Here is a 24,056-nt window from a genome sequence, read left to right on the forward strand (position 1 = left end):
TTTTTCTAGTTACATGCATCATCTTATTAAAGTAATCACAATTAAGATACTGTCGGGTTCTAAATATAAGTATTTCTTTTAGTGATGATTCAAATTGTGATTCATCACATTGTAAGGAACAAGTCTATTCTATTAAACACTTAAACCCAATTTCTGTTGGATAAAATGACACCTCATAACAAACCAACCGCTTCGTTTTTTATTCGCTTTTTATTTTTTTAACTAAAGCATAGGTATCATTCTATTTGATATAATTTTTTTGAGGTACTATAGGATTCTAAATACAGAAATCTCTTTTAGCAGAGATTCGAATCTTAGTTGGTGTTTTTTTTATATCCCTTTTCCCGTCGCCTGTTTCTTCTATTTCCAAAGCCCACAAGGAAAAAAAAAACATCAAAATGGGCACTTAGCCAACGGTAAATTCCTCGATAAAATTTAGTCAAAATTAAACAAACAACCCAAGAAAATTCAACAGAAATGGGTCAGTCCAACAAAGTCAAAAATCTGTGCCCATCTCAACCAATTAATGCAACCAATTCAAATACTTCCGTCTTTCCCTTGCGATGGGCCATAGTCTTGTCTGAAGGATCTCAAAGTCAAGAAGGTAAAATTAAACCTTCCTGATTGGAATAATAAAACCCCATGCCATTGTTATCAATTACAATGCACCTTGCCATTCTTATCAATCAGAATTTATATCAAATTGAAAGCATCATGAATACCACTCTAGTCCTTGTTATAATAAGTTACTTGTAGAGAAAAATTTTGTCCTAAATATAAGTAACTTGTAAGGTATACGATGACTTTTTTTTGAATTTTATCCTTACTTAACTCTCATACTCATTGGAAAGGAAAAGAAGGGAGAGAGATCAGAATGAATAAATGATTTGTAAAAATAAAAAGCAAAGAAAACCTTAATAAGAGTGAATTTGAAAAATTTTATCAATTGAACATATTCCTTAGAGTAGTACATAACGCATAGTCTTAAAGTTTTTACTTTGTCTGATGAATTAATATGACATATGGTCTTGATTTGAAGATAGTAATTAATGGGAAGGGATTTCTCTTTGTTTAATTGCCTTGGTCTCCTCTGCAGCCTGAACGTCCAATGTGTTTGTCCACAGTGACCCGTGATCTTATAGTGCAGCTAGTGATCTCAGAAAAACAACAGCAAGAACATATTGCTTTTGCGTCACATAATACCAGAAATAATCTGGAAAAGCCTATCTTTTCTCAAGCTTGATATTTACTTGGAAAATTCTCAAAAAACGGGGTTGCTGTTAGAAAAAGTGTTTGAAGGATCATCATATGCAGGTGGACACAAGAATCTAACTTTGAACGAACAAGGTTAAAGCCTATCTTTTCTCAAGCTTGAAAAGCAATAACTATCGGTTCAAATAGGAAAGCCCGCATATTCTTATTCTAATGTCCATTACAGCTTCTCTTTTCTTCCCGCTATCTGGCTAAGCAAGTGGGTACAAGAACATATGCAACAAGTGTACACATGAAAGCCGACCAATGGAACTTCTCTCTGTACACGATGATTTTGCAGTTATTTTATAGCTTGGTCATTAGATTTGTTAACTAACAGTGCAGAGGAGGTAACATTTAGAAATAACTGCATTGATCATGGGAGAAAAAGGGTCATCTGCAAGTAATTTGGTAATGCTTCAAAAGTGTCAAAAGCAATAATCATCCAATGTTATATTTTTTGCCATTACTGAGGTTTTGGAATAGGTAATCAAGAACCTTTCATCCTATATATCTATTCCCCTATATATCTGTGTATGTATGGTTGGTTAGGTTTTTCTTTTTTCTTTTTTTCCCTTCTGTTTTTTGCAAAGGAAATGACATTTTCACCCTAAAAAATTAGAAAAGCTAGTTGTTAAATGCATTGTTCATAAAAAGAAGCTTCTTTACTATTTTAATTTTAAGCAGAAATTGGCGCAACATTGTAATTTTATCCTAATATATTAACAATTTACCCATGAGTGAATATTCTACAATACTTGGACCACAATAGAATAAGCATATACTTCTCTGATTCTTAATATAAGACCTATTTAATTATTTTGATTAAATTAAGAAAGTTAATTGAATTACATAATAATCATAAATATGACATATATTTCTTAAAATACCCTCATTTAAAACTTCTTTTAAAAAATTGACATTTCAAAAGATGTTTTAAATTATTTTATTAAAAATATAAAATGGTAGAATTGATGTATGTGTAGAATTAACGAGTAATAAATACTCACTCACTTTATAAAATATATAGGTGTATTATTAATGAGTAATAAGTATTATTATGGTATTGAATTATTTAATAAGGGTAATTTAGGAAAGAATTGGTAAATATGAGAAATAAGTCTTATACTTAGGATCAAGATCAACCTTCTAATTAGTTCCTATATTAAGAACCAGAAGACTAACTCCTCTCCTTAATATAAAAGCTAGTTAACTAATTTGAATAGATTAAGAAAATTAGTTAAGTTACTTATTTGTTGTTTTCTCTAAAATACTCTAACTAATCATCTGTATTAACTAGAAATATAATTTGATGAAACCTTTCACATGTGTAACTACTATAAAAAGTACCTTAAAAAAAAATAAATATGAGATATAAAATAAATTAAAGTCTTATATTTAGAACCAAATTAAATATCAAACTACTACAAGGACCTAAGGTAGTAGCACAGAATACTCAAAAGCAAGGAAGGAAAAGAAAGGGAGAAATGGAAATTTGTATCACAAAAGAATTCATATTTATTATGAAGACGAGCTTTTCCGCTTGATTGAAAAAAAAGGTGATATACCTAATTACTTCACAACATATAATTCTTTTGATGCTTTGAAACCTAAAAAGAGTAAAATGAAATATCTAAGATGACACCATGATATATAGAAGTTCAGATTCAAAAGTTGAATCCTACCTCCTCTCCCTAAACATGAAGCTTGAGAATTTTATAAGTAATGAATATTCACAACATAACATACATAATTCATCCTAATAACATTTAATACACCCAACAAAGAAAACCATCATATATGTGCGTACATCACACACATTTTGACCAAAGTATCATTGGAAGGAAAAAAATAAAATAAAATTTAATGCGCAGGAGTCACACAAAGAACACTTGCGGTCATCTTATTTAGTGCAAGTCTGCAAATCCCATTCTGTCCCTCTTGCTGGCGCTGCATTCTGAACATGTGAAAGGAAAGTAAGTCCAGAGATGGCACACGGATGGGAGAAAAAAGAAAAAGAAAAAGAAACGACAATCCATTACCCCCGAGTAGCTTGTTACTATGATGCTAGTTAATCACAATCAAAGCATTAGTTTATAGGATAGAATAGTTAAACAAACATCACGAGAGAATCAAAGGCCTTGGTTCAGTTCAAACCTGTTTAATTAGAATCGATCGGATCTTAATTAGAAGATTACACCTTCTGAGGAAGAAGCACTGTGTTGCTTTTATCAGTCAGAACGAACCCCATGTTGGATTCTGTCTGCAACTTTCCCATAACAAGAAAGACTCAAAGTAGAGAAGATAAAACCTTACAAAAGAAAAACAAAAAGAAATGGTACTTGTTATATAGATGGAAAGTTGTCTAGCGGTGTGCCTCCACTGTTACCTTTTGTGAATAATTAATTCCTCATTGCATGATTAAATCACAGAATTTGGTGCACAATAATTTCTGTGAAAAAAACAGTTGTTTGAATTTCTCTGACGATAAAAGTCATACTGCTTTCCTCAACGTATAAGTAGTCAATTAAACTGTAAATTACATGAATATGTAGTAGACCGGCCTGGTGAGTTTATTAAAAAAAAACAAAAAACAAAACAAAAGAAAAGTGAAAGTAAGGTAAAGAAAAACAAAAGTAAAAAGTTTAAACAAGAAAAAAGAAAATAATTCGGAAAACTGAAATGTGATGCACTATTTCTTAATATCCCGTAAGTTACCCGCAGAAACTGATGTAAGAAATGCTGGTATCATTATAATAAATTTAAAATTATGAAACATTTATATGGATAATCGTAACCATGTTAAGTAGCAAATAGAGTACCTGAATCTAAATATGTAATTGGAACAAGTGAGTGACAATATGTACCTTGTGAATAATTGTACCTTAATGCTTAAACAGATTGATGACTGAGATGTGGGATTAAAAAAAATAGTGTTATCCATTTCATAATAGAGTTCTTTTGATGACTTAAACTTTTAAAAAATAAAAAGCTAAAATAAGATAAGGACACCACAATTTATAGAGATTCGGATTGAGATGTTGAACTCTACTTCCTCTCCACAAGTATGAAACTTGAGAATTTTTTGTAGTTAGTCATTGTCATACAATACACATTCACCTCAACATTTACCAATCCAATATAAAGACAGCAATCAAATTTTTGATATCTCAAATTTACCCTCATTTTGGTTTTGATCCCTCAAACTATAGGTTTGATTCTTCAAAGGGCAAAATCTAGGTTTATATTAAATTATATAGATCAATATTTTAAATAAAAAGAAACATGAGAAACTACAAATTATATTAACCCACATTAAAAATAACCTATTTATCATTTTGAAATTTTATAGATATTTTATGGTCATTTTTCCAAAATAAATTCTTTTTTTTGGACTAATCAAGTTATATATGTACATGAATTAAATAAACTTTCGAAGGGGATTGCATGAAGAAGTTTTCGTTTTTTTTTCCCTTAATGTTTTTCATAAACCTGTTTTTGCCATTGCCCTGAGTCATGTAAGTATGTAAATAGGCGTTTGAACTTTGTAATTCGTTCGTGAGTTAAATTTCATGATTCTTTATTTTTTAATTATTTTCTATTTCATGTATATCAATTGCTCATAGAGAAAATTAGTTCTTGTTGGATAGAAAAGAAAAGGAATGAAAATTGGGAAAATGATACAAAAAGATATTGGAAATTATAATATTTCAATATAATTCAGGTACATAAGAAGTTAAAATTTTAGGAAGGAAGTCGTGCTTAAACTCATATTTTGCAAATGTAGTCAAATGACTAAAATATCCCTATATCATATTTTCTTTATAAAAAAAGTATCAAACTTGCCATTATCTGTACATTTTTTATTATTAGTTGTTTAATACTTGTCATTATTAATTTACAATTTATTAATAAACAATTTGTCATTACTGATAAGTTTCTTGTCATTTGTTGTTTAATACTTATCATTACCAGTTTATAATTTGTCAATAAAACTTGTTAATAAACTCTTTGATTTAATGGCATTTTTGCCATTTAACTATATTTGTAAAATATCAGATCAGGCATCATTTTTTCCTTAAAATTTTGATTTTTTTTAGATGCTTGAATTGAAATATTATATTTTTTAACTTCTTCGTCTATCATTTTTCTCAAGCAAATTTTGCCGGAAAAATTTGCCCTTTGAAACAATTTCAACGTAATATGCATGTGTCGGTGGGTAAACAGGTCGGTAGTTGAGGCCTGTTGAGTGAACAATCCTACGCTCTACAAGGACGCACGTTCGTGGGGTTGGGGTAGCTGAATACTTGAATACTGCTTCGATTTATATACAAGTCCCAGCATATTACATTATAACAAAGAAAACATTTAAAAATTCATTAACTATGTCTTAAAATCTGCACACATGTTTTTTAAAAGAAAAAAGCAATGAAATGAAAGATAAAATGTATGAAACATGCACCAAATCAAACAATAACCAACAGCAGTAGTAGTGCTTTTAAAATATTATTTTATGTTGGACGTATCTTAACTATACTTGTTATCAGGTTGTTATAATTTCATTTGATTTTTAATTAAGTCTTTGTAGTTTCAAATTCCTGAGAAAAAAACTATAAGAACAAATGACCTGATTTTAAAAAAAAAAACATTGGATAGACTCAATTAAAATTATGGTGAAACCAGAAGAACCGGCAAATTAATTTTCCCGGCAAAATTAAAGCATGACACGCTTTCAGCAACTCCTCCAAAAAACAAAAAGGCAAGATGCTGCTGGAAGTATTAACAGAAATTTGATCCCTGATCTATAGTGCATCTGAAGGCTTTCTATTTCTTCAGTCAGTAGGAAAAGAAGAGGTGCGTTAAAAACCAGAATTCTCACACTTTATACAATGTCTGGAAATTGCAGCTAAATTGTGGAGAATCCAAAAGCCGTTGTGAAATAATACACAAATGAAAGAAATGAGTTAATCTGTTGCTTATAAAAATTGGGATTCAAGGGAGTGAGCCTTCTTTCAAACTTGTACAATAATCACTTAGTACCACCTCATTCACTGTTTAAATTGAAGGTATAATATGATTTGTGAAAAATTAATCATAGTTATTACCCAAAAGAAAACTAATTAAATATAAAATTTATGATTTAAAAAGCAAAAAAAAACATAAAACATAAAACCCGAGCAAGGAACACACAGGAGGCAACATGTTGCTTTATAAGAACATGCACCCAAAAAAATCATGTTTTCAAGAGGAAGAAAATTCTGAATCAACAAAAACAACACATTTGGTAAACGAATTTAATTGAAAGGGAAGACTTAAGAAATCTATAAAAGAGAAGATTTCTGAGTAATGGAGTCAAATTCAATGAAATGTACATCTGCATGTAAATTGACACTTTGACAGTGTAAAAGCTGGAGAATGGGAGTGATATGGGCAAAGAGTAGTATAGACAATACTACATGCAATAGATAGCACTTTTTATTTAAGACTTGTTAAAGAAATGCGTGTATCAGAACAAAACAGGGGAAAAAAAAGAGCCATTACTCATTATCTCACTTGAACTTTTATAAATTATAAATTTCTTCTTTCCTTGGTATAGATGGAATCATCCCAAGATCACAATCTGACTGTAACAAAAATAATCAAAACACTTTTTTAAGCACATCATTTGTTAGGAATGACTTCAGTAGAATGACATCTCAGTTGCAAGGAAATTTGGTAAGATTGAATGACACAATTTATATCCTTTACATTCACGCATTCAGAGATAATTACACAAGAATGAAACTGTGTGCGCAACTTGTTCATTTATTTCTGTGAACATAGAAAAATTGAATTATGGTATGCTTCTTGATTCCGTTCGTAGTAAGAGTCCACATCAGTTTATTGAATAAATCTTACGCTTTATAATTTGAAGTACTAATGAATATGCGGTGTGGCAAAAGAAAATTATGAAAACAAAAGCCTACAGAACTACAGAAGACACTGCGGAGATATTGTTCGTCACAAACACTTTTCTCACAAGTAGGCTAAGTAAATAATTGAGCAGTTATCTGAATACCTCAGCTTATCATTAGTGTTAGAGCCACCAAAAGCAAGGATTCTGGCCATATCTCTTTGTTCTTAATCTAACCCCTCTCGCACCAAAATTATGCGAGTAGAACATTGCCGTCAGAAATTGATTTAATGGAGCATAAAAATGTGGATAAAAGGAAGTTATGTAATATCAAACTAAATCTGAAATCAGTCCCGAAGAAATACATAAGTTGCAGGTGAAAATGGTACGCAATACACATATTTCATCATGAATGGGAATAAAAAGAACAAAATAAAAAATCACAATATGTCATACAGTTGATGAGTGTCTTTTCCACCACAAAACACAGGGCTTCATTTTTGTTAAGAAATTGTCATTTTCCCCAGAAAAAGAGACAGAGCCAGTTCAAAGGAAAGAAATAATAACCTCATGAAAGGCGCTGATATCATATGAAATGCATATTACATACTCAAAATTCATCCTAGGTCACAAAACCCGAATATTGTCAATGGAAATATTTGGAATGTGGGAAATTTTGGGCCAAATTTCCCCATTCTTTGCATGGCACAATTCTCCAAGTAAAGAACACCGATAGATATTGAGATGTGTGAGAGAGGCAGGCAGCATTTGTCCTATTATTCTTTGTAGCTTGGGGCATTGCCTGATTCTTAATTCTTGAAGAGATTTTAGATTAACAAATCCCCTGCAGTCCAATATTTCCAGACTTGGATAGCTGCTAATGGACAAAATGGCAAGAGAAGAAGGCAACAAGCACTCCTCTGAGAACAATTGTACACAATCATCATATTTACCAGTTATTGAGAGAGTAGTGAGACTGCGTAAAGACTGCCACTCCATAGAACAACATAGGCATGAAAACGCCCAATGATCAATATAAAGAGACATCAAATTAGGTGGCAGACTCCTCCCAGGAACCCACTCAATCCCTGGGCAACCGCTTAATGACATATGTTTTAACATTAGAAGATTCATCCTGAGATCAAGCAATGACTTCAAGTAACAGCATCCTTCTAACTCCAAATGAGTCACGTTGGGTGCAAGCAAACTCTCTAGTGGAAAGATTCAAGACTGGGGCAATCAATCAGCTTAATGCTTGAGATGCAAACAAGCAACCCTTGTAAATACAACAGATTTGAGATTCTTACAGCCGGTCATTATGAGTTGTTGGAGATTAGGAATGTTATGTGATGACAAGCAAGAAAGTGTCTCAGAGCTATTAGTTATAATGATGGACTCCACAAGTTCAAAATGATGTTGCCCCAAAAAATCCATATTTTTACAACCACTGATATATATTGATCGAGCCCTTGGGATAGAAGCTGCCAAGTGATCACATCCATCAATGCGGAGTGTTGCCAAATCAGGAAGGTAACTAGGCAAATGATCACTTAATCTAGGACAATCCTTTAATGTGAGATGTTTCAGTTTAGGAAAAGCATTTATGGGACATAGGCTCCCCCATTCCTGCAAGACAGGCATCTCTCTAAATTCGAGAATTTCGAGGGATGGAAAGGGTGTTGCCAAAAAAGTATCATCATTTCTCTTGTAGAACTCAGGACTGATCTTCACCAATGCATCAAATCCTTCAATCTGTAGCGTTTGAAGAGAAGGTAGTTGCCCAAGTGGCGGCAACAGGCTGCAATTGAAGCAATCATAAAGGATCAATCGAACCATTTTGCAGTACAATGGGCATCCTAACCAATTTGAGAAAGCAGTTGCATTATATCCATAAATATGGAGACATTTCAGGTTCACATGAGGCTGTAGATTGTCAAGTGTCTCTCTTGACCTGGCAATATCACCAGCATCATTCCATGTCAGAGATAAAATTTCAATTGACCGCTTATCTACCAATCTTGTCCCTGAGGCTTCCTCACCATTGGATACATGCTGCAAGTTCATGATTGTTAAGGATGAGCTGAGATTTTGAAGTCCATCCAATTCTTTAATTCTAGCCCCTTCAACTCTATTCAATACAAAGTCACTCAGAAAGTGCAATTTTTTCAATTCACCAATTCCTCTTGGCATTGCTTGTAATTGAGAATGAGAAGCATCAAGGTATCGCAAGCTCACAAGCTTCTTCATGTCATTGGGCAGCTTGGTCAGACCATCACAACCTCTCACTATCAGCATTTGTTGATTGTACAAGAGGCATAAATTGTCCGGCAACTTTTTGATACTAGTTCGAGAGAGATTTAAATAGCGCCAATGGATCAATTTGTTTATTGAATCTGGCAATGCCCCAGACAAGACATTGTAGAGTGATAATACACGCAAGCACTTAAGCTTTGAAAATCTGTTTGATGGCACAAACCCACCACACTCTTTCCTCACAAGAATTGTCCGCAAAGGTTTTGCTTTGCTTATAGAGCTAAAGTCTCCTTCTCCACAAAACACATGGCGTGTCATGTCAGTAATTTCATTTCCCTTGCCAGACTGCAGCTGTAGCTGTAGAATTTTCTCGCTTCAGATGTTGCTAGGTCATGGACAAGGTCATACATAACAAAAAATCTATTAGACTTATAATGACCAAGGGCTGAAAAAACGATCTTGAAACTAAATCATGCAAATACTCTTCCCCCACTTCTTCTAAAGTCTTCCCTTTCATTGATGTCTCTAAGAAACCTTCAGCCATCGACCACAAGATTAATTCCCCTTTCTCAAATTCATAATCTTTAGGAAACATGGAACAATAGACAAAACATTGTTTTAATTGTGGAGAGAGATAATGATAACTGATTCTTAAAGCTGGTAGAATTTCACTCTCCTCCTCTGACAAGTCCCACATTTCACTCTTTAATATCATATTCCAATCCCTAATATCACGTTTGAAGCGCAAAAGGCCTCCCAGAGTTTTGGCAACTAAAGGGAGCCCCTTACATTTGTTAACAATATCCCTACCAAGGCTTTCTAGATTTGAATCCACCACAGAATCCATGTAGAGACATGCATGTTTTGCAAATATCAACCAACAATCATCATCAGATAATTGACCTGCATGATAGGATGAAAGAGTTCGGACAACTGAAGCAACCTTTTCACTACGAGTTGTTACGAGGATTTTACTCCCTTTGGTCCCAGATAGAAAAGGTCTTCTTAAAAGATCCCACTCAAGATAATTTTCATTCCAAATATCATCTAAAACAATCAAGAATTTCTTCCCACATAACATCTCCTTCAGATCAAGTTGAAGTAAATTTAAATCTTTCATATCACAAGCATGAGACGTGACAGACTCTATTATATTATTGGTGATCTTAGGGACATCAAATTCTTCAGAAACACAAACCCACGCTCTAAGATCAAATTTTTGCTTCACTTGATCATTATTATATACTACTTGGGCCAATGTGGTTTTCCCTATCCCACCCATACCCACAATGGGCATGACAGATATCTTGTTATCATCGATGTCATCAGAAAGCAACAACTCAAGTATGGCATCTCTTTCATTATCTTGCCAAACACATCAAATTCATCAACGAGGGATCTTGACTGATGCCTCCATGACAAGTTCTCCCTTTTCACACCATCTCTCAAACCAAGAATATCTTTGTGCTTCAAAATTGATTCGAGTCTGTCAACTACGTCATCGATCTTGAAATTTATCTTTCGAGCATTCAGGTCAAAAGAGCAATAAAAGCATTTTTCTACCTCAACTCGAGTTGCGGCTTGAGTGGAAATCTCGTCTATCAAGTCATCGGCGTGATAAATCGCATCTCTGAGATCATCCAGCCAACTCTTCACAGCTGAATCAGTGATCTGCTTTTGATCAGCGTCATGGAGCACGGCACCAGCAGCATATAACGTTGTCTTCAACCTTTGGAGTGACTTTTCAGTAGACTTTTTCCCACGTAAGAAGGCCACAACGTTTGGAGAGGCAATCCGATCAAAAATAACCTGAAGAAATGCAGAGAGAAGAGGTCCACCCACAAGTTCAGCCATGAGTGAGTAGCTTGTCTGTAAGAACTATAGAAAAAACATGGGGGCTTAATTTGTTGGTTTAAATTCGATGCAAAATTTCCAGAAGGAAAGATAAAATGCGTTGACTCACCGGCCAAGGGGCCCACGCGACCTCTGTTGAAACTTGAAAGTAGAAACAGTCCTTCTCCCGGATCACTTAAAAATTAGTATCATCGTTAATAATTATAAAATCTTATTTATAAATTACAAATAAAATATAAACAAAATTTGATAATTAGAATTGGAGGTAATAAACCCCTTTCTCGTCTTTCTCTTCTCAAGTGCAGACTTGCCTTTCAATTTGAAAAAAAGAAAAACAAAGAAACTACGAGGAGAATTTCTGTGCAAAAAAAAAAAAAATAGCACGCATGAAATTAGAAATGAAAAAAATAAGAATAAATGTTTCACATTATTTATATATAGTAAGTTGAAAGAAATATTTTACATGATTTATACCAAAATTTGATGCGGTTATTTTTCATGAATTAAAAAGGGAGAAGCGAGAAGATCTTTACACACTTCAATTTTCTTTACATGTTGTCTAAAATCTGCATTGTAATAAATTCTCAATCTTAATGATTGGAGTAGTAGTGGGAGACTGAGACAAGGTAGTGGATCAGGTTTTGGAGCCATTTTTCCCCCTAATAATTTCATTTACGATCCTACGGTTGAGTTTGCTACTATGGATGTTATAAACTTATAATTGAAGCTGTCATTATGCAACGTTGATCTTCCTACCTTAATTGATTCCTTGCAATTTGGATTGGCTCTTGATGAATTCAATGAAAGTAAGTTTGAAATAACAGTAGGATTGCTTTAATTTTCAATTGTAATTTATGAAATACGAAGTAATTATACGATGAGAGTTTTGTGTCAATTTATGTAAACATGATTATAAACACTTAATAAAAACAGCTCCAAGAAAACTTTCAAATGGATGGGTTCTATTGCAGCATCCCAAAAATATTTCTTCAGTTTGCCGACTGGGGGCACGATCAATCTCACCAAAATCTTGAGAACGAAGGTTCATCCATGTCTTAAAGAAGCTTACTTCACTTCAAATCATGAAACAATAAAACATCCTTGCTCACTTTTTATCATATATCCCCATCATGCCTTACATCTGTGGCGTTATTTATGCACTTATATTTTTTTTTATTTCCACAATGGGCACCTCGGTCCTTGCTACTTGTTGGCAATGATGATCTTTAAGTTGACCTAAATTTTCTGAATTTTCATGCTACAAGTTTTACCGAGGCTCTCGGGATTTTTGCTGTATTATTTGCTACATTCTTGAAGATGAATGATAGCCCAAGTGTACTTAAGATGACCAATGTTTTCCCACAAGAAGTTAGTACAATATAACTCTATGATAACAACAAGAATTGGTTTAGTTAATGAGGAGTTGTTTTATAACCCACAAGGTCATGAATTTGAATCCCGCTACTGATATGAGAATCTTGTTGGTAAGTAATCTGTAAGTATCTCTGTAAGCACTCTTTGAACTTAGAGGCACGTCCTGACCCTGATAAGCTCCTGGTACCCAACTCACATAAACTTTTGTATACCCAAGGGGAAAAAAACTCATATGATTGTCTGCTGCAACTTCTTTCATTCCTTCTGCAATTTTGTGGCTGCCCCTTCCTCTATGTTTGTAACTTTCCTTTTATCTTGTTTTGAGACTGTCAAGTAAGTATGTTTTTAAGAGTTTTTTTTCCTCCAAAAAAGATCATTACAAGTTGCAGATGGGGAGGTATTTTTGTAATTAAAGATGATGATCTTATACTGCATAATCAAGAAGCATGTAAATTGAATATTTGAGAATCATTTACTCAAGTCAATATCAGTGAATGAGATTTTAAATGTGCCTTTGGTACCAAAAGCAACGCAAAGTTTGTGTCTGGGACAAATCCCTCCTTTTCCATGTTGTTAAGAATGCCCCAAGGAATTTACTTGCTTTTATGGGCACTTCATCAATGAGATTCTCTGATTCTTCGGATGAGTCTGATCTGGGCAACAAATTAACAACACATGCAGAGTGATTTGTTGTGTATGCTTCAGTCCATGGTTCTCTTTTATGGAATGGAAATATAATCCTTTTGATGATTTTAAATTAAATTAAAATAAAATAAGATGAGACGACGATGTATAGAGGTTCAGATTCAAAGAATTGAATCCTACATCATCTTCCCAAGCATGAAGTTTGAGAATTTTTATAAGTAATGAGAGTATTCATAATACATTATGCATAATTCATCATATCATTTACACACCAAACCCAAAAAAAATAGAAAATCAGTACACAAATGTAATGCATACTGCCACCAAAGTATCTGTGAAAGAAAGGCAAAAAAAAAAAAATAATAATGCGCATGAGTCACACAAATTAAAGGACACTCCCAGCAAATAAGAGAATCCTTGTCAAGAAAATGATGAGCGTTTCTTCTCGGTTCAGGTTTAAGTTTGCAAATTTCCTTCCTGTCCTTGTTGATATGCTGTATTTTAAGCATACAAAAGGGAAGTCAAGAGACAATATAAGGGAGAGGGGGGAAAACAGAAATGGCAATCCATCATCCTCAAGTAACTTGCTAAGTTGATCACAATCACAGTTATAAGGTAGATTAACGAAACAAGCAATTAAGAGAGAAAGAAGAAATCAAAAGCTTTAGTTCACTTCAAACCTCTAGAGAATAGGAATATATGAAGGATCTTGATTTGAGCATTATACTTTCTGAAGAAGAAGCACTGTATTTCCTTTATAAATTAGAACAAGCAAACCATGTTGGATTCTCCCTGCAACAACCCCATAATAAGAAAAACTCAAACAGCTAAGACCAAAAAAAAATCGCTTAAAGAAACAAAGAAATGGCATTTGTAATAGAGACAGAAACTTGTCCAGAAGTGTACCTTTACGGTTACAATTTGCAAATATTTTCTCATTACATGATTGAATATTGTATGAGCCACAAAACATTTTGAAGAAGGTCTTAGAAGAGCTATTGATATAAGCTTCGTGGGGTCTACATCTCTGCATAAATTTGAAACCAAATGGATTACTTCACTAATCTTTGCTTGAGCGTAGGATATGTAATTAAATTAGCCACAGTAACAAATTAATGCTTTGAACCATCATCAATTGTTTATCAAAATGCATCATTCTGTCATCAAATATTTGTAATAATTTAACATAAACAAACGAGATTGCTACCACCATTTAATTCATGAAGTAGCAAAACGTAATACTTGGGAACAAGAGTGTGGACAATAAATACCTCGTGGATGATTATATTGCATCTCATATCTCAGATGAATTGATCAGTGGGATGTGGGATATCTGACGCAAAAGCTGTTCATCCCTGTTGCGGTATTTTTCTTCAAGCAACAAACAATCCTGAATGTGAAGCTTTTTTAAAGAAACAGGCAGCTTTTCTCCTAACATTTTCTCCAGCTTGGGACAAGATTTGATATTTAGACATTGCAAAGAGGTTAGGTGCTGAAGTCCTGTGCAATTCAATGTCTCCAAGTTACCAAAGGAATTGAGTTCCAAAGTGGTAAGAGTAGAAGGAAGAGAACACCCCTCTGGAAAACACTTGACATGGCTATCATGTGGGAAAAAAATACAAAGGTAAGTGATATTACTGAGGAGGTGCCATGCTGCTTGATGGGATAATATGAACTCCATATTACACCATTCAATGTGAAGTTCTCTCAAACTCGGCACAAGAATCCCTTCTGGAAATTCTTCCATCTTGTCAACACCACATATGCTTAGCTTTCTTAAACTTGGGAGGAGACTTTTCATGTCATCTGATATAAACTTCAGAAAAACACAACCCCCAATATGAATAGACTGGAGATTTTGAAGAGGAGCAGTTGGACTCATCACAAAGTCAACATTTTTACACCACTGTACATTTAATTCTTGTAATAAAGGGGGCAAATGAATCATTGAAGAAGGTGATATGTTGGAGCAATCACTGATAGTTAATTGTTGCAGATGCGAACGTTTAGCAAATGAGTCCAACATTGATTCCAACATCCAACATCCTGAAATATCTAGAGTGCAAAGTAAAGGAGGTAATTCTTGCTCTTGCCATACCATATTTCCACTTTTAAATGCATGTAAATTCTGAAGTTTGGGACACTTTGGAATACAAGAAGAAAACAATGAACAGAATTTAATCTCCAGAGTTTCTAAAGAAAGCAGCTGGAGAGGTAGACTTCCAGCTAATTTGTTGCAAAATGATACTGTGAGTAGCTGGAGTTTAGGGAAAGCTTCGGTGTTAATGGAATGCCATTGTTCCCAAGAAGCCATCCTTGAAAAGTGAAGATATTCAAGGGATGGAAATGGTATCATGGAAGCACAATTATCACCCTTCAAAAACTCATCACCAACGCTCACTACACTTTCTAATCTAATAATGTATAATTTCTTCAGAGCAGGGAGTTGCCCAAGGGAAGGAAGCATGCAACAGTTTGTGCAATTCTCTAGCCGCAAAGAAGTCATTTTGTGGTAAGAAGGACTTCCCAACCAATCAGAAAATATGGTGCCCCTATAACAAATGATTTCCAGTTCTTCTAAATCCCAATGAGGCTGAAGATGGGCCAAAACATCTTTCTCAGTTCTTGTATCTTCCACATCGCCCAAATCAGACCATGATAATGTTAAATTTTTAATTTGCTTCTTCTCCATCATTCTCGCATCAGAGGCTTCATTTTCATTCTTGACATTCTCTAAATTGCTAACTGCAATCCAACCCTTCAATTTTGAAATTCCTCCTAATTCACCAATCCCAGTTTCTTGTTCTTTGCCGACAATGAAGTCACTTAGAAATTGCAAATCTTTTAATTTACCCAATCCCCTTGGCATTTCTTTCAGTTTAGTGTTTCTAACATCAAGATGCCGCAAGGTTACAAGATATTGCATATCACTTGGTAGCATCTCTAAAGACCTGCAATGATTCAACCTCAATGTTTGTAGATTGTATAATTTGCATAGTGAGTGGGGCAAACCTGCAATACTGCTTGATGAAGACAAATCCAAATAGCGAAGATTTACAAGATCTTGCATGTCACTTGGTAGAATCATGAGAAAAGAACAATAGCACAACTTCAAGGTTTGTAAATTATATAATCTACAGATTGAATTGGGCAAATTTACAATGCTTGTGCCAGATAGATCTAAATAGCGCAAGTGGACAAATTTCCCAATTGACTCAGGAACTGTCTTTAAAGTAGATAGTTCTCTAAGTGACAACGTTCGCAGGTGCTTCAGATTCGATGAAAGAATATGAGAAGCATTTTCAACAGTCTTAAGGATATAGGAAAAATTCAATCCTATAAATGTTCGCAAGCCTTTTGATTTCTGGAAAACCCCCCGATCTAAGCAATGGCAATTTTGAAAGTCGCAAGACAAATGACGAGTCATCGTGCCAATTTCATTTCTGTTCTCCCCTAATCTAAAGTAGAAGTCTCCAGCAACATGAGTTGCTAATGCATGAATGAGATCATGCATGACAAAGCACCTATCACTTTTATTACACCCGTGTGCAACGTATACATAACTTTCAGGTAAGGATTGAAAGAATGATCTTGAAGTTAAATCATCAAGATACCCATAACCAACTTCTTCTAGAGTTATGTTCCTTTTTGACGGTTGCAAAAAACCTTCTGCCATCCACATCAAGATTAGTTCCTCCTTGTCGAATACATAACCCTCTGGAAATAAAGAACAATAAGCAAAGCATTGTTTTAAATGGGGAGGGAGATAATAATAACTAACTTTTAAAGCTGGAATGATCTCATTGTCCAATGAATCCCACATGGCATCTTCTAATATATTATTCCAGTCATCAAAGTCACACTTTGATCGAAAAAGCCCCCCAAGTACTTTTGCAGCTAAAGGTAATCCTTTACACTTGGTAACAACATCTTTTCCAATTTTTTCTAAGCATGATTTCACGACTGAATCTCTAAAACTGAAAGCATGTGCAGCAAAAATTGACAAACAATCTCTGTCAGACAAGGCATTTAGGTGGTAAAATGATGAGATAGTTTTAACCATCAAAGCCACATGCTCTATGCGAGTTGTGACAAGAATTGTACATCCTTCCACTCCATTGTGAAGCAAATTTTTCAAATTAACCCAATCAGTATAGTTTTCGTTCCAGTAATCGTCCAGAACAACTAAAAACCTCTTTCTTTCTAACTTCTCTGCCAAATGACGTTGAAGAAGATGTAAATCCATATTATCACAGACAAAAGTAGGACTGATAAATTTTATTATAGTCTGTCCTATTCTCAAAAGATCAAATGTCTCAGAAACACACCCATGCAGTATAATCAAATTTTTGCCGTACATAATTATCCTTATATAATAAGTAAGCTAAGGTGGTCTTTCCAACTCCGCCCATGCCCACAATTGGGATTACAGACAATTGATCACCATCCTCATTAAACATAAGCTTAGTTATGTCTTGTTTTTCTTTCTTCCTTCCATACACTTTAGAGACTTCCGCTTTACAATATGGAACTTGACGCCTCATTGACATGGTCTCTGTTCCACTACTTTTCTCCAATTTAAGGTAATCTCTTTGTCTCACAATATGTTCAATTCTGTCAGTGATCGCTTCTAACTTATTTGCCATGCTTGTATCACGCAAATTAAGAGAAGCAAAAGAGAAATAGCGCACCTTTTTCTGAGCGGCAGCTTTGGTGAAAAGTTCATCCATCAATTCTTCCAGGTCATAAACAACATCTTTGAGTTCGTTTAGCCAATCTTTCACAGCAGGATCCGTAAATTGTTTCAATTCTGCGTCATTCAGCACAGCTCTTGCAGCAATCAAGGATGGCTTCAAATGATGAAGTAACTTGTTATCGAGCTTCTTTCCACAAATGAAGTTGATCAAGTCAGCCTGTTCAGGGGTTAACCTATCCAAAAGGACATTGAAGACGCCAGAGAGAAGAGCTTCACCCACAAGTGATCCAGCCATAATCTCTTCGGGATGAGTGATATTTCTGAAAATAGTGAAAATGCTCGCGAACTTTGCACAGAAAGGGAGATGAAATAATATACAGGCCAGGGCTCGATTTGTTTGACCTCAAAAGCTATAATTGTTGTATTAAAGGGGAAAAAAAAAAGCTTTAGCTGTTCAAGTCCAATCATGTTGAATTTCGTTCAACGTGGGGCAGTTAGCCATCTACCTCAAGCAGTTGGATATACATTTTTCTTTTGACCTGAAAGCACTTAGAATTTAAAGCATTGCTTCTTGGGGAGCATAGAAATTTTTGTATTAAATAAATAATTTTTCTTTTTTTAATCTACAAAAATTTCTTTTTGAGAAAATGACCCCAAAAAATAAAAAATTTGTAAATGCCAAATAAAAAATATCAACAAAACTTTATTGTCATTTATAAATTTATTGTTGTCAACACCAAATAAAGTATTATTATAAAACATATTTTTGGATTTAGTAATTTTTAACTTCTTTTTTTACTATTTTTTTCTTTATTTTTTGGAACGGATATAAATTTCTTTATTGTATAATGAGGAATTCAACAATATTATACTTCTGTCCATAGTCCATCCTATCCTTGTGTGCCATTAGTCAAGCTGGCTTTATATTGCTGATATATTTTTTATTAAATATTTTCATTTTGTATATCCGTTAAATCTTTTTTCCCTCGAAGAGATTATTGTATAGACGAACATTGCATATATAATAATTTCTGCTCTCGAAAGACCCAGAAATAGAATAATATTGTTGTTGTGATGCCCAACTGCAAATTAAAGCTAGATAGTCTAAATTTAAAAATTTTCTATTTATGATTTTTTTTTAAATTGAAAGTTCATTCTGTTACACGATAACAACAATTAGAAGCATATTTTTATTTAAGACTTTATATTTATGAAAACAAAAAATTGTTAAAAAAATTGAAATAAAATAACTCAGATTTGGTGCAAAACCAATCCTTGAATGATAGGTTGGACTTTAGCAACAACGAAAAACGAATGGTGGGTTGGACCGTGACAGAACTAGGGCCATGAAATGATGCAACAAGATAAACATGATGCCGTCTGTTAAATAATGCAGCGCAAAAGTCAGACGTCCGGAAAAGTGGCCTGGAAAAAGGAAGTAAAACCTTCCAAAATACTACCATTGAATCTCTTTTTTTTTTTGGTCAACATTGAATGTGCCCCCAACTTTATCACTCTGGTCGTGACTTAAAACCTTCCAAAATAATAAAATGTTATTTTAAATTTATTTACATATATTTATTTTTTTAAAAAAATAAAAGTAATGCAAAAAAGCGGGATTGTATTTAATTAGTTTTTTTTAATGATATTTCTTCAAAAGAATGTGACGAAGACTTAGTTAAAGTTAAATTAATGGGAGAATCAACTGCAGTAAAACTGTAAAAGTGAAGAGATATTTTGATGCAGACACTTACGTTGGGTAAGAGCAGGCAATAATTGACCTCTGTGAGAGCCACGTTGCCTTTTGAGAAATGGGTTAATGTCTCGATTGCATAACAAAAGATCTAAATCTAATGGTGAAATTACTACTGAGCCCCTCAATTTTTGTCATATGAGCCTTTCGTCTTCGAATCTCAAGGATAAATACTAGAATTTTAGGAAAATAACAAATTTTTAAGGACTAAAGAAAAAACTTGAGGCCAGATAATTAAAAAAAACAATAAATGAAACTTTAATCAATTTTGTGGGCCTCCTTTCCTCTTGTCCTGCTATTATGACAGCAGATACAGTAGAATCACCTGTCAACAGCTTTTGAAATCATATAAATCCAGCCCGGGGGTAGTATTTCATCCCATTTGCTGTGCTAGTTTGCGAGCATTTTCACTGTTTTCAGAAATATCACTCATTCCTGAAGAGATCATGGCCGAAGCTCTTCTCTCTGCTGTCTTCAATGTGCTTTTGGAGAGATTAACGCCTGGGCTCACAGATTTGATCAACAAAATCGTAGGAAAGAAGCTGGATGACAAGTTACTTAATCATTTGAGGCCATCCTTGATTGCTGCAAGAGCTGTGCTCAGTGATGCTGAACTCAGACAATTCAATAAGGATGAAGCTGTGAACGAGTGGCTGAATGGACTTAAGGATGCTGTTTATGACCTGGAAGACTTGATGGATGAAATTTCCACCCGAGCTGCCACTCAGAAACAGGTTCCCTATTTCCCCTTTGCTTCTCTTACTTTGCGTGATACAAGCATGGCAAATAAGTTAGAAGAAATAAGTGATAGAATTGAATATATTGTGCAACAAAAAGGTGCCCTTAAGCTGAAGAACACTGAAACGTCTTCGGAAACGCTGTCGCGGAGGCCTCAAGTTACATCTCATGTGGAAGTCTCACAAGTGTACGGAAGGAATAAAGCAAAAGAAGATATAATTAAGCTTATGTTTGAGGGTGAGGGTGGTCCGTTGTCTGTAATTCCCATCGTGGGCATGGGCGGAGTTGGGAAAACCACCTTAGTTAATTTAGTTTACAAAGATGTGAAGCAAAATTTTGATCTCACTGCATGAGTCTGTGTTTCTGAAACATTTGATCTTTTAAAAATAGCACAGACTATAATAAAATCTATTGATCAAAATTTTGTTTGTGATGATATGGATTTGAATCTTCTTCACCATCATCTAGCGAAGAAGATAGAAGGGAAAAAGTTTTTAGTTGTTCTTGATGATTTGTGGAATGACGACTACACTGAGTGGTGTGATTTGAAGAGTTTGCTTTACAATAGAGTGGAAGGATGTAAAATCCTTGTTACAACTCGCCACGAGCGCGTTGCTTTGACGGTTACAACTATCCCATCATCTTATCACCTAGATGTCTTGTCTGACGAAGATTGTTGGTCAGTTTTTGCTGCACATGCTTTCCAATTTAAAGATTTAACTGTGAATTCCTGCTTAGAAAAAATTAGAAGGGATGTCACTAGCAAGTGTAGAGGATTGCCTTTAGCAGCAAAAGTACTTGGGGGACTTTTTAAATCACAGCTTCATAAAGATTGGAATAATATATTAAAAGAATCCTTGTGGGATTCATTCGATGACAAGATCATTCCAGCTTTAAGAGTCAGTTATTATTATCTTCCTTCCCGTTTAAAACAATGCTTTGCTTACTGTTCTTTATTTCTTGAGGATTATGTATTTGATAAGGATGAATTAATCATGATGTGGATGGCAGAAGGTTTTTTGGAGACCACAAAAAGGAAAATGACTTTAGAAGAAGTTGGTGATGGGTATATTGGTGATTTGACTTCAAGATCATTCTTTCAACCCTTACCCAAAAATCAGCAATACTTTTCACATGGGTATGATATAAGAGATAGGCATTTTGTAATGCATGATCTCATTCATGAGTTAGCAAGTCATGTTGCCGGAGACTTCTACTTTAGATTAAGGGAAAATAGAAACGAAATTGGTGTCATGACTCGCCATTTGTCAGGCGACTTTCCAATTTGTCCAGACTTAGATCATGAGGCTTTTCAAAAATTAAAAGGCTTACGAACATTTATAGGATTGAGTTTTTACTCTATTTTTGGGCCTTTTGAAAATGCTTCTCATATTCTATCATCTAACCTGAGGTACCTGCGAACGTTGTCACTTGTAGACCTGCCTAATTTAAAGATGGTTCCCGAGTCAATTGGAAAATTCATCCATTTGCGCTATTTGGATCTATCTGACACAGACATTGCAAGTCTACCTGATTCAATCTGTAAGTTGTATAATTTACAGACATTAAAGTTGTGGCAATGTCTTTCTCTCCTGACTCTGCCAAGTGACATGCAAAAACTTAAAAATTTACGATATCTCGACGTCAGACGCACTTTGTTGAAAGAAATTCCGAGGGGGCTGGCTAAATTAAAAGATTTGCAATTTTTAAGTAACTTTATTGTTGGGAAAGAGGAGGAGACAGGGATTACAGAATTGGGAGAAATTTCAAATTTGAAGGGTGGGATTGAAGTTAGTCAGCTAGAGAATGTCAAGAATGAAGATGAAGCAGATGGTGCAAGAATGATGGAGAAGGAGCGAATTGAAACTTTAACATTATCATGGTCGGGTTTTGGTGATGCGGAAGATTCAAGCAGGGAGAGAAATATTTTGGCCAAACTTCAACCTCATTGGGATTTGAAAGAATTAGAAGTTAAATGTTATAGGGGCACAATATTTCCGGATTGGTTGGGAAGTCCTTCCTACCACAACATGAACTTGTTGCAACTGGTGAATTGTGAAAATTGTTGCATGCTTCCCCCTTTAGGACAGCTCCCCGCTCTGAAGACATTATCTATTAGTGGATTAAAACGTGTAGAAAGAATTGGTGATGAGTTTTTGAAGGTTGATGATTGTTCTCCCATGGTACCATTTCCATCCCTTGAATATCTTTCCTTTTCAAGCATGGAATCCTGGGAACAATGGCTTTCCACTAACATGGAAGCTTTCCCTAAACTTCGAAAACTCACAATAACTTCCTGCCACAAGTTAGTTGGAAGTCTACCTTCTCAGTTGCTTTCTTTAGAAACTTTGGATATTATATATTGTTCATTGTTTTCTTCTCCTATTCCGAGGTGTCCCAAACTTCAGAGTTTGCGCACATATAGAACTGGAAATGTGGTATGGCAAGAGCCAGAGTTACCTCAGGCCCTTTGCACTCTAGAAATTTTAGATTGCCAGATGTTGGAATCAGTGTCGGAGGCACTCGCTAAACCTTCACATCTGCAAAAATTACGTATCATTGGTTGCCCCAATACATCAACTTTAATGATTCATTTGCTCCAGTCATTACAAGAATTATACGTACACTTGAGTAAAAATATTGATTTTGTGATGAGTTCAACCGCTCCTCTTCAAAGTCTTTGGTCTATTTATATTCAGAGTTGTAGTTTTGTGAAGTTTATGATAGATGACATGGAAGGTGTCCTCCCAAATTTAAGAAAGCTAATCATATTGGATGTTAAAGGGACGGAAGGATTTCTAGAAGGGCCTCTTGTGCCGAGTTTGAGAGAACTTTATGTTGATCCGTGTAACATAGAGTTCTTAATATCCCATCAAGCATGGCACCTCCTAAGAAATATCACTTGCCTTAGTATTTCTGGTCCAATTGATGAAAGTTATGTCACCAAGTGTTTTCCAGAGGTGGGTTTTCTTCCTACCACTCTCACCACTTTGGAAGTCCTTGGCTTTAGTGACTTGGAGACATTGAATTGCACGGGACTTCAGCAACTAACCTCTCTCCAAAAACTAAAGATCGGTTGTTGTGACAAGCTGGAGAAAATGTCTGGGGAAAAGCTGCCTACTTCTTTAACAGAGCTTCACTGTTGGGTTTGTCCATTGCTTAAAGAAAAATACCTCAATAAGGATGAACAACTTTTGCGCCAGATATCCCACATCCCACTCATCAACATACGTTGAGGTACAATCATCCACGAGGTATTTATATGTCCACAATCTTATTCCCAAGTATTATATTTTGCTTGTTCATATAAATGCACTGAGAGACCATTATGCTTACATATAAATGTTTCTCAATATTAATTTTCTTACATTTTTGGAACCGCTTCTTACATTGGTTAACCTTTTGGCAATTTTATGTGATATTAACAAAATTATTTGTTTTGTTGTTCTTCGGATTCCAGCACGCTCTCTTCCCCTCTGTTTTTTTAAACTTGCTTTAGCTATTTTTTTTTAACCTTGTTTTTTGGTTTCTTTTTCATTGTGTCTATATATGAATACAAATGTATTGAGAAAAACAGTACGATTACTATCTTTAGATAT

At 34.5% G+C, this 24,056-nt stretch overlaps 3 protein-coding genes and 1 long non-coding RNA gene across 4 annotated transcripts; 1 reads left to right on the forward strand and 3 right to left on the reverse strand.

The window, feature by feature from the left end:
• Nucleotides 1-8,392: 8,392 nt before the first annotated feature.
• LOC114715191 (putative disease resistance RPP13-like protein 1) lies at nucleotides 8,393-10,679 on the reverse strand. Its single transcript, XM_028899987.1, has 2 exons — nucleotides 9,837-10,679; nucleotides 8,393-9,754 (listed from the first exon to the last, which is right to left on the reverse strand). The coding sequence occupies exons 1-2, from the start codon at nucleotides 10,677-10,679 to the stop codon at nucleotides 8,393-8,395; spliced, it is 2,205 nt and encodes a 734-aa protein (XP_028755820.1).
• Nucleotides 10,680-13,889: 3,210 nt separating this feature from the next.
• LOC114715162 (uncharacterized) lies at nucleotides 13,890-14,850 on the reverse strand. Its single transcript, XR_003737525.1, has 3 exons — nucleotides 14,542-14,850; nucleotides 14,177-14,297; nucleotides 13,890-14,062 (listed from the first exon to the last, which is right to left on the reverse strand). It is a non-coding gene; the product is annotated as an uncharacterized LOC114715162 (long non-coding RNA).
• Nucleotides 14,851-15,067: 217 nt separating this feature from the next.
• Nucleotides 15,068-17,516, reverse strand: LOC114715192 (putative disease resistance RPP13-like protein 1). The gene is made up of 2 exons (XM_028899988.1): nucleotides 15,369-17,516; nucleotides 15,068-15,076 (listed from the first exon to the last, which is right to left on the reverse strand). Exons 1-2 carry the CDS (start codon nucleotides 17,514-17,516, stop codon nucleotides 15,068-15,070), a joined length of 2,157 nt encoding a protein of 718 aa, XP_028755821.1.
• A 3,378-nt stretch (nucleotides 17,517-20,894) lies between these two features.
• LOC114715193 (putative disease resistance RPP13-like protein 1) lies at nucleotides 20,895-23,693 on the forward strand. The gene has a single exon (XM_028899989.1). It carries the CDS (start codon nucleotides 20,895-20,897, stop codon nucleotides 23,691-23,693), a length of 2,799 nt encoding a protein of 932 aa, XP_028755822.1.
• Nucleotides 23,694-24,056: the final 363 nt, after the last annotated feature.

This window comes from Neltuma alba, unplaced genomic scaffold (assembly GCF_004799145.2).
Source record: "Neltuma alba isolate B1F8T4 unplaced genomic scaffold, ASM479914v2 tig00011578_pilon, whole genome shotgun sequence".
Taxonomy (NCBI): domain Eukaryota; kingdom Viridiplantae; phylum Streptophyta; class Magnoliopsida; order Fabales; family Fabaceae; genus Neltuma; species Neltuma alba.

What these genes read in the sequence shown, in the direction of transcription:
- LOC114715191 (XM_028899987.1), bottom strand. Translation starts at nt 10,679, where the DNA reads ATGGGTGGGATAGGGAAAACCACATTGGCCCAAGTAGTATATAATAAT. An exon ending in GATCGTTTTTTCAGCCCTTG is followed by an intron (nt 9,755 to 9,836) that starts GTCATTATAAGT and finishes AAAATTCTACAG; the next exon opens with CTACAGCTGCAGTCTGGCAA.
- LOC114715192 (XM_028899988.1), bottom strand. Translation starts at nt 17,516, where the DNA reads ATGGATTTACATCTTCTTCAACGTCATTTGGCAGAGAAGTTAGAAAGA.
- LOC114715193 (XM_028899989.1), top strand. Translation starts at nt 20,895, where the DNA reads ATGGATTTGAATCTTCTTCACCATCATCTAGCGAAGAAGATAGAAGGG.